General features: G+C 41.7%; 1 protein-coding gene across 1 annotated transcript; it reads left to right on the top strand.

Annotated features, from left to right (window-relative positions):
- The first annotated feature begins 702 nt into the window (after window positions 1-702).
- Window positions 703-6,372, top strand: cdk9 (cyclin-dependent kinase 9 (CDC2-related kinase)). The gene is made up of 7 exons (XM_047372976.1): window positions 703-861; window positions 976-1,089; window positions 1,714-1,795; window positions 1,967-2,057; window positions 2,129-2,295; window positions 2,389-2,560; window positions 5,378-6,372. The coding sequence occupies exons 1-7, from the start codon at window positions 821-823 to the stop codon at window positions 5,887-5,889; spliced, it is 1,179 nt and encodes a 392-aa protein (XP_047228932.1). The 5' UTR covers window positions 703-820; the 3' UTR covers window positions 5,890-6,372.
- The last annotated feature ends 6,801 nt before the right edge of the window (window positions 6,373-13,173 follow it).

The following is a 13,173-nucleotide window of genomic DNA, read 5'->3' as shown; positions in this document are numbered from 1 at the left end:
ATTTATTAAGTAGAAAAAAAGTTCAGTAAATAAATAAAAATATAATAAATTGATAAAAATAATAAAATATAATACATTTATGAATTTATTAATAGTACAATTATGACAAAAAAATATTTGATTAAATTTAATACATATTTTTCTAACTACGTAAATAGATCTTTTCTTTTTAATTAATCAAAACGCAAGGACAGATTAAATGGATGAAAATGAAAAGTGATTCTTAAAATGATATACTATTGTTATATCATGTACTTTTCTTTCCCATAGAAAGTACTCCTGGATCACTGCGTCTGTGTTCTTTTGTGTCGTGTCAGGGAGTTTTCCTCTCCACTGTCTCTACATGTTCATCCAGGAGGAGGGAATGCTGCAAGTCACTGACTGGAAGCAACCTGCTGGGTTTCCTTAGATAGAAACGTTTGACTTAAGTTGAATAATAAACTGAATCTGACTGCACTGTTTGGAAACTAAAATCATCAAAACTAGAATGTATGTATCTGACTTGGAATCTATATGATTCTATTGAACTGACTTACATGTACCAATAGATTGTTTCAGATTTCACAGAGAAAAACGTCTAAGTTAGTTTCGTGATCAAAACGTAAATTTGAATTCGGTTGATTCACTTCTTTTAAACTCAGAACTTCTGGGTCACGCTCCAATTCAGATGGTGGCAGTAATGCGCACCGAAAGCAAGAGGAAGCACCGAGGAAGAAGAAGTTCCACCCTTTCTCCAGTGAGTGGCGGTAATGCTCCACGTTTTAATGTGATCAGCCGTTAGATCAAAACGAAGAAGAAGTGGTTCCGGTGTCCGGTCAAGATGCAGCGAGACAAAACAAGCAACGCCGCCGCGGCTGAAAAGTGACAATTATTCTCACTATTTAAAATTATTCTATCTTTATGAGTCTAACTGTTTAATGAACTCCGTCTTCAACCAAACTGTGGTGAAAATGGTATTTTATTTCCCTCCTGTAGGCCCGACCGGGAGGCCGCCATCATGTCCAAATATTACGATGGAGTGGAGTTTCCTTTCTGCGACGAGTTCTCCAAGTATGAGAAGATGGCCAAGATAGGACAGGGAACCTTCGGGTGAGGAACACTGCGAACCTTTTGTTCTTAGCCTTAGAAGAAGACTGGGATGAGTTTCCGGATCAGAACCCAACGGGTCAGTTCTGTGTTTCTAAGGAATCTGGACCATCTTAGATCAGCTGTAGCTCAACATCTAAACTTCTAATGTCGTTGTGAAACTCAAGTGGATTTAGCATCTAAACCAAACTGGATCAGTTCTGACCTCTGAACCACAAGAGTCCGGTCAAACCTGGACCGGATGGTTCTCCCCTGCTACCAGGTTCTTTAACATTGTTTAAATTTTCCTGTTAAACCGTTCTTACAATTCAGTAATGTAGCTCTCCAGTTGCTGCACACTGCTGGTCAGCTGGCTGAAAGAGTGCTCCAGCAGCTTTCAGTCTGTTGAATGGCGTGTCTGACCAGCGTAAGTCAGAAGGAAAGTTCTTAAGAGGATCTGGATCATTGGAGAGAAAATAGAAACAAGTCTTTATTCTTTTCTTTTTGCTCTGTGTTTTCTAGAAGAAAACTGAATGAAACATTTTACTGGAGGTTGTCTGAAATGTTCTCGCCTGTAACCTAGATCTGCTCTGACTGGTTTAAATCAGCGTGTAAACAGGTTTGAACTGGTTTGTGTACGTCTCACAGGGAGGTCTTCAAAGCGAAGCACAGACAGACCGGGAAGAAGGTGGCTCTGAAGAAGGTTCTGATGGAAAATGAAAAAGAAGGGGTAAGAAAGCACAGCAGGGAGTTTCAGAACCAAACATGTTGGAAATGAAGAGATCTTAGAGAAGGAGATAACAGTTGGGTCAGGACATCTCCACAGCTGCAGCTCTGTGGGATGTTCAGGAGATGTTCCACACATTAATCCATGTTCCTCTCGCTGCTTCCTTCCCTTCAGTTCCCCATCACCGCTCTGAGGGAGATAAAGATCCTTCAGCTGCTCAAACACGAGAACGTTGTTAATCTGATCGAGATCTGCAGAACCAAAGGTTGGTGTTAGACACGAGTAGGAACCCGTTTCAGAGGCTTTATGGTTACATTTGTTTGTGTGTTTGTGAAGCGACCCAGTTCAACAGGTACAAAGGCAGCATCTACCTGGTGTTTGACTTCTGTGAACACGACCTGGCTGGCCTTCTGAGCAACGCCAACGTCAAGTTCACGCTGGCAGAGATCAAGAAGGTGATGCAAATGCTCCTGAACGGGCTGTACTACATCCATAGGAACAAGGTGAGCCTTTCACTGAGACCTGGATCTGGACCTGAACCTGGATCTGAGAGGAGAGGTCTCTGCTAACTCCACGTTCTACTTCTCCTGCCTCAGATCCTGCACAGAGACATGAAGGCAGCAAACGTGCTCATCACCAGAGACGGAGTCCTGAAGCTGGCCGACTTTGGCTTGGCTCGAGCTTTCAGTCTGGCCAAGAACAGTCAGGGGAACCGCTACACCAACCGGGTCGTCACATTGTGGTACCGACCGCCAGAGCTGCTGCTGGGTAAGAGACGGTGTTATGCACTGGAACATTGTTACCGTTTATTTCTCCTGGTTGCTGAGTAGTTCTGGTGAATTATAACAACATAGAACAAATGCTCAAATCAATTTTTTTAAATTTATTGTTTTCTGAAAATGTTTCTTGACTCTAAAATCTGACATCTTCTGACCTCTGATCAAACTCAAACTAACCACCTCCTGCAGAACCGGATGCTGGCAGTTTGCTGCTGGCCTTTAGTTGCATTCCTGCTCTGTTATGGACTTTTTTGGTACCACTTGGTGCCGTTAGCTGCGGGATGTTTAATACTGACCGTGATCCGGTTCATACCTGCCAGGATGTTGTCAACCAATGATTTAAAGTCATTTCCTATTTTCATATCATAATCTACTTACAGAAAATATAGTTGCATGGCTGCAGTAAGTAGCACAATTTCTATAATACAGGTCCTTCTCAAAATATTAGCATATTGTGATAAAGTTCATTATTTTCCATAATGTCATGATGAAAATTTAACATTCATATATTTTAGATTCATTGCACAGTAACTGAAATATTTCAGGTCTTTTATTGTCTTAATACGGATGATTTTGGCATACAGCTCATGAAAACCCAAAATTCCTATCTCACAAAATTAGCATATCATTAAAAGGGTCTCTAAACGAGCTATGAACCTAATCATCTGAATCAACGAGTTAACTCTAAACACCTGCAAAAGATTCCTGAGGCCTTTAAAACTCCCAGCCTGGTTCATCACTCAAAACCCCAATCATGGGTAAGACTGCCGACCTGACTGCTGTCCAGAAGGCCACTATTGACACCCTCAAGCAAGAGGGTAAGACACAGAAAGAAATTTCTGAACGAATAGGCTGTTCCCAGAGTGCTGTATCAAGGCACCTCAGTGGGAAGGAAGTCTGTGGGAAGGAAAAAGTGTGGCAGAAAACGCTGCACAACGAGAAGAGGTGACCGGACCCTGAGGAAGATTGTGGAGAAGGGCCGATTCCAGACCTTGGGGGACCTGCGGAAGCAGTGGACTGAGTCTGGAGTAGAAACATCCAGAGCCACCGTGCACAGGTGTGTGCAGGAAATGGGCTACAGATGCCGCATTCCCCAGGTCAAGCCACTTTTGAACCAGAAACAGTGGCAGAAGCGCCTGACCTGGGCTACAGAGAAGCAGCACTGGACTGTTGCTCAGTGGTCCAAAGTACTTTTTTCGGATGAAAGCAAATTCTGCATGTCATTCGGAAATCAAGGTGCCAGAGTCTGGAGGAAGACTGGGGAGAAGGAAATGCCAAAATGCCAGAAGTCCAGTGTCAAGTACCCACAGTCAGTGATGGTCTGGGGTGCCGTGTCAGCTGCTGGTGTTGGTCCACTGTGTTTTATCAAGGGCAGGGTCAATGCAGCTAGCTATCAGGAGATTTTGGAGCACTTCATGCTTCCATCTGCTGAAAAGCTTTATGGAGATGAAGATTTCATTTTTCAGCACGACCTGGCACCTGCTCACAGTGCCAAAACCACTGGTAAATGGTTTACTGACCATGGTATCACTGTGATCAATTGGCCTGCCAACTCTCCTGACCTGAACCCCATAGAGAATCTGTGGGATATTGTGAAGAGAACGTTGAGAGACTCAAGACCCAACACTCTGGATGAGCTAAAGGCCGCTATCGAAGCATCCTGGGCCTCCATAAGACCTCAGCAGTGCCACAGGCTGATTGCCTCCATGCCACGCCGCATTGAAGCAGTCATTTCTGCCAAAGGATTCCCGACCAAGTATTGAGTGCATAACTGTACATGATTATTTGAAGGTTGACGTTTTTTGTATTAAAAACACTTTTCTTTTATTGGTCGGATGAAATATGCTAATTTTGTGAGATAGGAATTTTGGGTTTTCATGAGCTGTATGCCAAAATCATCCGTATTAAGACAATAAAAGACCTGAAATATTTCAGTTAGTGTGCAATGAATCTAAAATATATGAATGTTAAATTTTCATCATTACATTATGGAAAATAATGAACTTTATCACAATATGCTAATATTTTGAGAAGGACCTGTAATAATAATAATGTTTATTATTGTAACAATAAGATTAACTGTAATATATTTTATTATAATAGTTTTTTCCATAAAAATGTCTATTAAAAAATTCTATAATGTAAACAATTTTAGAATATTGATACGAATTAAATTGAATATCTGAATAATAATTATGATTATGGTGATTATTATAATTGTAGTAATGTTTATTCTTATGTACATCTGTTTTTATTACTATTTAGGATACTATGATTTTTCTAAATAATAAAGTGGTGTATTTTTGTATTTATTTGTGTTATTTTAGAATACTCATTATTATATAATGAATATATTAGGTTTTTTTTCATAGTGCAAAATATTATTTATAACGATATGGTTTTCTATATTGTAATTTTATTATAATTAAAGGAACCATTAACCAATATGTAGCTTTTAGTTCTAAAGGAATTATGTAAAATAGGATTTCAAGTGTAGATTTTTAAAATAATTTTTCTATAATAGAACTTATAATTAGATTATCTGTTATTTGTTATGTTATATATTTTATTGTTGTAAAATATAGTAAATAATTACAGTATTTGCAGTACATTGATAATACATTTTTTTTGCTATTATGCTGTTAAAGATATAATTTTTGGCAAAAGTGCAAAAAAATGATTATTGTTGACGTGAAAAACAAGATTAAAAGACTTCAGGTCCACCGTTTAAATGTAGTTTTGGCATTTGGCCAGTAGGGGGTGTTGATTCCTGCAGCCTGGTTCATGACTTTCCGTTCGTCTTCAGGTGAACGGGACTACGGCCCACCCATCGACCTGTGGGGGGGGGGCTGCATCATGGCGGAGATGTGGACCAGAAGTCCCATCATGCAGGGGAACACGGAGCAGCACCAGCTCACTCTGATCAGCCAGCTGTGCGGCTCCATCACCGCCGAGGTGTGGCCCGGCGTGGATAAGTACGAGCTCTACCAGAAGATGGAGCTCCCTAAAGGCCAGAAGAGGAAGGTGAAGGACCGCCTCAAGGCCTACGTCAAGGACCCATACGCTCTGGACCTGATCGATAAGCTGCTGGTTCTGGACCCAGCCCAGCGCATTGATAGCGATGATGCCCTCAACCACGACTTCTTCTGGTCTGACCCTATGCCATCGGACCTGAAGAACATGCTGTCCACGCACAACACCTCCATGTTTGAGTACCTGGCCCCGCCCAGGCGAAGAGGACATATGCCCCAGCAGCAACCAAACCAGAACCGGAACCCAGCCACCACCAGTCAAACGGAGTTTGATCGAGTCTTTTAGAGCAGAGCCGAACTTGTTGGGAAAATATTTTTTTATGATATTTCCTGCTGGATTTTCCTGCTGTTGCCGTTTGTCTTTAAAGGATCCAGGATGTTTGGGTTTAACATGAGTCCTGAAAGTTCTGCTGAGAGTTCTGTATCAGTTCGTCAGCCTTGATCCATAAAAAGACTTCATTTTAATGCCTGTACAGTTACGGTAGAATAACAGGTCAATGTGGTTAATGATTTCCAGGTGGATCTGTCTCAGCTTATTTATAAGAATCACAGAAACTTGTTCTGAATGGTCCACTGAGCCAGAATGCAGCGCAAAATAAAATGTTTTTTTTTTTTTCATAAACTCGTTTGTCAGACTGTTGATCATCAGGAGGAACCAAAGAATCATTCTGGACCTGAAATCGGGTTAGTCTTTTGAGACTGCAGTGGTGTCATCTGTCCACTAGGTGGCAGCAAACACCACATTAAAAAAACAGTTTTTATTCACTCATCAGGAGTTTATTCGTTCATTTTGGTGTTTGAATGATTTATTTAGACTAAACAATATACAGCTGCAAGCCAGAATCAGGAGGTTTGGGTTTATTAGAGATTTTCTCTCAGAAATGGTTCAATGGTAACTTGATTAACTCGTAGCTTGTCCAGTCATGAAACAGCACATACATTGTGCTGCAAAAAACAGATCAGCTCAAGTTTGAGCAGTCGGCATCAACTGAGCAGAAAACAGGCAGCCAGGCGTATGGTTTCTGTTATTATGCATAGCTATAGCAGCAGGTAGAAAAGACTCTGTGTCTTTATTGCTGGTACTTTATACCGATGACCTCAGGAAAGCAGCTGAAAGAAAGGAAGGTCCGACCACAAAGTGACAGAGGACACCTGCCTGTTATAAACCGGGGTCCTCCCTGAAACCTACCAGGCCATCAAGTCTGGTTTTACTGGTTTTACTAGGCACAGACCTTGAAACAGATTCAATCAAACTTTTATAAAAACAGGTCATTTCAGATGAATGATTAAGACTCTGAATGTCCTCAAACACTGTAGCTGTTATTGGAGCTTCTAGCAGCAAAATGTGACTCGACGGTCAGAATGTTTTCTAGAACCATCAACAAATACTGATAACTGTCCACCAGTTCAGTGGCAGAACCAGTTTAGGCCTTAGTTTTTATCATGTTTGATCTTTAAAAATGACTCATTACACCAAGACATAAACTAGGGATGCAGGATTTATCAGCACTAAGCCGACTGACATCGGTATCGGCTGATGTTAGTCATCTTGTTTAAGATATCGGTATTGGTCCCATAAGTAAAACCGGGCCGACATCAACAGCCGATGTTTATGTCTTTCTTGTTGCCGTTTATGTTTGTGGACGGGGGGGTTGGCCATGTGGTATTTGTTTGGTCATGTGACTGTGATGCAGTGAAGGATTGTGGGTGTTTAACTGAAGTAGAGAAGCAATGCCAGCGATGTGGTCGTGTTTTCCATGGTGTCCAAAGGAGGGGGGAAATAATACATATAATATTGGTGAATATCGATTATCGGCCATAACAGCAATAATATCAGGTATTGATATTGGCCCAAATTTTTATATTTGTGCGTCGGTAAAATAAACTCATCCTAAAAAAGCTCTTCACCATGAAGACATAGAATGGCTGTAACATCATGCTGTGGAGCTATTGGGTCACAGTGACAGGAAGCATGTTTGGAGGACACAAGGTCAGACTTCCATATATGAGAACAGTGTCAAGCATGTTAGTGGCAGCATCATGCTGCGGGACTGTTTGGCTGCCAGTGGTACTGGTGCATTCCACAAAGTGGATCGAATAATGGGGAGTAGAAGGAGGACTTGGTTCATATTCTCCAATTTCTACTAAAATTACCAGCTGGATGGTTTAAACTTCCAGTAAAAATCCAGTTGGATGTTCAAACTGGACAATGATCCCAAATTGGTTTCTTCAAGCTATTCTACATGAAGGACAATGCTTTAACGTTGGGTTTGAGCAGGAAAGCGACCGGTTTTAATGAGCTCTACCAGTTTTGCCAGAATGATGCCAGAAGCTTGTTGATGGCTGCAGAAAGTGTCTGGTCCAGGTCCAACTTGTTAGAGACATTTTTAACCAGATATCAGTGGGATGTATGTCTATATTTGAGCCTGTATGTATAGTTTTGACCCTGTGTGGATTAGAAACAAATCTCCGATAAATCCCGTTTAAACAAAGGCTGCACTGGAATAGAAGACAACTGGACTTCTCTTGTTTCTTAAAGCAAGTTTTCCTTGTGGAAACGTCTGATCAAAACGTTTTGGTCTACATGAAGATTCCTCGTCTAGATTCCAGAGTACTGATGGGATTTATTTGGATGTAAAGTAAATGTGCTTGTAATTGTCGCAGCACCTCAGGCTCTCTCGTCCATCGCCTTGGTTTGTGTCACGCCGCAACGTCTCTCAGATGATGGATTGCTATTTTAGTTCCAGAACTGCTCCGCTGTCACACCCGCTGAAGAGGAGGCAGAGTGTGTGTGCCGACAGGGATGACAACAACAAGCAACAGAAATTAGAAAGCAATCCAACGGACAGATGGGCCTCTGAGTACTGCAGCCACCTGCATGCAAATGGACCGGCAGCTCACAAACTGGGCTGATGATGCTTTTTACTGACGAGAGGTTGGAGAACTTAGAGCGGTGCCAAGTTTGGCTGATCTGATGGCACCCAGGAAAAGTTTGGTTTGTTTGGTCCGAATGCCAGTTTTGGAGTGGTAGGAATGTCACCTTAGATCCGAACTGACTGAACTCAGAACAGTTTGTCTTTGGAAGAGATTATTTCCTGCAAACAGACAACAGAACGCCACTTTAATAAGAGTTGATGGGTGTTTGGTTGTTGAATATGTGACACTACAGAAGTAGACTCAGCCCAGATCCAGCCCTGATTTCTTTCTGCTGTTCTTCCACTTAGACAGATGTTCCTGACATCCTCTAAAATGGGTTTGATCAGTAGTTCTCTAGACTTTCTGAAGGTCTTTCAGAATTTGTCTTTGGACTTTGGCTGCTTTTTTCTCCCAGTGCCAGTTCGGTCCTTGTCCATTTTAACAGGAATGTCTTTTATTATTGAATTGCAGCTGGTCTCTGAAACAATGATTTTCTGGCCGGGTCTATTAGCTCGTCAGTTTCAGCCTCCGTGTCATTTTGTGTCTCCATTCGTCTGTCCATAATAAAAGGAGCTCATTGTTTTGGTCATGACTGATATCCCACCACCAAGGTAAGGTAAGTTGAGTAATTTAGGTGGGTTTACGGTTGCAGGATATCGGTTTGGTGGAGATAATTATTCAAAGAGGATCTCAGGAGGAATCTCAGAAGAAACAGAAAGAAGGTTAGTAAAAGGATAAGATTGACACTTTGGCGCTGACTGACCACCAGGCTGCTCCTTATATCCAGGTGTCCAGTAATATTCCAGTAATGTGCCTGTTGAGGAACTGGTACATGAGATGTGGAAAACTGCAGCTCAGCAAAAAACACCACAGAAACACAACAAAACCAACCAGAACCGTGGCCCATTTGCTGTGTCTTTTGTTGCAAACTCCAAACAGAACTTCTTCTGGCTAAATTTCAACTACGCCTTTCTTTTTGCTGCCCTTCCACAAAGGTCAGGTCAGATATGTCTAATAGTTGTGCTGTGGAAAGATTCTCCCACCTGAGCTTTGGATCTCTGCAGGTCCTCCAGAGTTACCTGTTGGCCGCTTCTCTGATTAATGCTCTCTTTGCACAGCCTGTTGGTTTAGGTGGACGTCCACGTCTTGTTGGGTCTGCAGTTGGTCCGTAGACTTACCAAGACACACAAGTGGACTCTTCTAACCAACTTGGTAACACTGGAAGGCATTTGACTGGATTTTATTTAGGGGTGCCAGAGGCGGAATAAAAATGCATGTCACACATTTCAGATGTTAATTTATAAAATGTTTTTATTTTCCTCCCCCATCACAGTAATGTTGTACTTTGTGTTGGTCCTCACGTTGGAAGGCAACAGAATGCAAAAAGGTCAAAGTGTAAATACTTTTCCAGTCTTTCCCTGCTGTTGGCCTGAAGCTCTTTCTCCAGGTGTTTGCAAACAAACTTTTCCTATTTTCTATCATTCTTGTGTTGCTCTTGTTTTACATTTGGAAAGCTGAGGGGCAGAACCAACCAGGCGAGGCCTAAGAATACTCCTCTTCCTTCTCTTTCTTCTCCCTCCTCTCCAGCACCTCCTCAGCTCCAGCCAGCGGCGGCTGTTTTTGGCTGATGGCATCCGGCGTGCAGGGCAGCACACATGAAAGGGGTCCTGTCACTCACTGGAGGCGACCATATGCGTGCCTGCGTGAGCTCTGTGCCAGCTGCAGGCTGCCTCTGCCAGAAGACATTAGGGAAGCAGCAGGGTGTCATTAAGGCGGCACCATGATTGATTAACCGTAAATCTCCAGCATGAGACCTACGAGTCCCTGTTTCTACCTCTCCCTTCACACACACACACTCACACACACCTTCCCACCTACACAGCATCACAAAGAGAGCAGTGGGCTGAGGTGGGGATGGAGACAGAGGGAGCCCCCTGCAGATATGACGGTGTAATTGCATTAGCTGCCCAGTAGGAATGGGATGAGCTTGGGTTGTTCTGCAATGAACACAGCGAGGGGCTCACATCATGCCATTAGAAGCTCTGCAGCCTCCTGCTTCCCCAACACATTTCACATGCAGCTTTTCTGTAGCGACTCAAAGAGCTGGCGGGAGGTAATGGCAGCTCCTGGAGGTTTATCCTGAGTGCTTCAACGCTTCTCTGTGTTGCATGAGGGACCTGAAGATGAGCTATGAGGTGTTTTTACAAGTAAACTCCATAAAAATCACAAAAATGAACATAATCTCAAACTGAAGACTAATAATTAAATTAATCTTCACGTTTGTTGCACCTAAATGGGTATTTGTTGTTTCTGTCTCAGCTGTAGCAGTCAGTGTGTTCTCAGTATCAAAGTTAAAGCTATCTGAGAACCTCAGAGTCCTGAAGTAAAGTTTATTCATAAAGGGTCATTCACAGAAACAAAGTCACAAAATAAATCACATTTCAGTTATACAGAGTAGGAAAAACAAGCATAAAGAACCACAATAAAATCCTGACATAAAAGCCTGGAGGAACAAAATGGTTTTCAGCTGGTTTTTGAAATGGTCCACAGAGTCAGCAAAGAGAAGCTGCAGGAACGTAGAACTTATATTTACTTTAACAATTAAAAAACAAAAAAAGTACTGCTAGGAGTAGTTTTATTGCACCATATTTTGTACTCCTACTTGCACAATATTTATTGAAGTATTATTACTGTTACTGGAGTAGTTTCTGACTATTCTACCCACATCTAGGTACTTCACTGACTGAACAATAAGGATAACAAAAATCCACCAGAAACAGACACACAATTTATGTTAAAGTGAGACTTCCTGTTTATAGACAAGCCTGCAGTGCTATTTGGAGGTCAACTGAATGTACAGCAATCTGTCACTGGACTTTGCACTGCTGTAACATAAAATAAATTAACTGTTGGATTGGCTTCAAAAGCTGTATGTTGTGTAAAAACTATAATGATGGCAGCCAGAAGAATGTAGAAAGACAATAATGATAGGCCGTGAACTGAGCCTTGTGGAACCCCACAGGTTAGAGGATCAGAGTCCGAGGATAACTTGTCTGTTCTGATGCAGAATGCCCTATTAGATAGAGATGAGAAGAAAACCAGTCCAATACAGAGCGAGAAATACCAACCAGAACCTTCAGCCTATCTAACAAAACAGATGGTCGATGGTTTCAAAGGCGGTGCTGAGATCCAGTAGGACCGACACAGAACATTGTCCTGCATCAGCAGCCATTAGGTGATCATTGTAAACACTTTCCTGCAGCTGTCCCAGTGGAGTGCTGCTTTATTTAGCCAGACTGAAAAGGGTCAGAGAGAACCTACAGAACCAGGATTTGAGCTGGGTTTCTACACCTTCTAGTAATTTACTGACAAAAGTTGGTTTGTTTCGGGTTTGACATTTTTGGACTTTGGTTGTGTTTGTGTTTCAGTTAGATGTTTCTATTTTATTATGTTGTTTATTTCTCTTTGTTTCCTGATAGTTCTCTTCTCTCTCCTCGCTCTTAGTTCCCTTGGTGTTTTCTTCTTCTTATTATTTCAGTTCTCTTGCTTCCTTGGGTTCTCTAGTTTAGTTTCCCGTTTAGTGTTTCGGTGTTTGTTTATGGTTAGGTTATTTGTCTCTTGCTGCACTCTTCTAGTTTATTAGTTTCTTTTGTTCCTCTTCAGTTATTATTTACTCCGTTTTCGTTTCCTTTTTGTTTGAAGCTCTTCCCAGCCTTATTCCTAGTTTAGTTCCTCGTGTTAGTCTCTATTGTTCCAGTTCTTTCTAATAGGTTAACTTTCGGTTATTGTTTACATTTTGTTTGTATTTATTCTAGTCTTCACCTTCTCTGCTTTCATCTCAGGTAGCTTAGTGTTTCTTACGTTTCCATCCAGTTTCTCAGTTTACTTTAGTTTATGGTTATTCTAGACTCTTATGCTTCATTTGGTTATTTCTCTTTGTCTATAGTTTTGCTTAAATCTGTTTCCCTGAGTTTGTTTAGTCCCTTCCTATAGTTTAGTTTTGTAGTTAGTTCTCCTGGCCTGCTCACCTTAGCAGCCATTCATATTCCCTCAGTTTCCTGCAGCCTGGTCCACACCAGATTCATGTCACCTCTGATTACCTGCCTCCTTGTCTCATTGGTCCATACTCCACTTCCCTCAGTTTATAAGCTCTCTGGTTTTCATTCTTCCTCGCTGGTTTCTCACGTTATCATCCCTTGTCATCTCCCGAGCTTCTCCTTGTGGTTTATTTTCTGTTTTGGCTCCTGAACTTAAGCTTGTGGATTATCTGCCTGTACTCAGTACTCTGCCTGCCTGCCTGGCTGGATGTAAGTCTTTATACTACTACATTAAACACTTCATCAACTCACCATGCTGCCTTCTCGCCATGTTCCACATTCTGGTCCTGCACCAAACCTTCAACCTTGACAGTTTAGAAGTAGAACGAAAGCTACAGAGCAGAGTAGAAGAGTACATTTTCTGGAAATAAAATCCTTCACTGGTTCTAAAATTTGCAGGAACAACCATTTTATTATTTAAAACATTGCATTATTTCTGCATCAGACATTATGTCCTGAAATATCCGTGATGCTCCATTTGCACGTATCCTACTGCTGACTGTTGCTGCCCATTAGGAATCACTGCTGGGTTGAACTTTAGCAAAGGTCTTTTTACT

This window comes from Girardinichthys multiradiatus, chromosome 8, assembly GCF_021462225.1.
Source record: "Girardinichthys multiradiatus isolate DD_20200921_A chromosome 8, DD_fGirMul_XY1, whole genome shotgun sequence".
NCBI classification, from domain to species: Eukaryota; Metazoa; Chordata; class Actinopteri; order Cyprinodontiformes; family Goodeidae; genus Girardinichthys; species Girardinichthys multiradiatus.
Note: the sequence above shows the minus strand (reverse complement) of the source record. Positions and strands in the feature narration are given on the sequence as shown.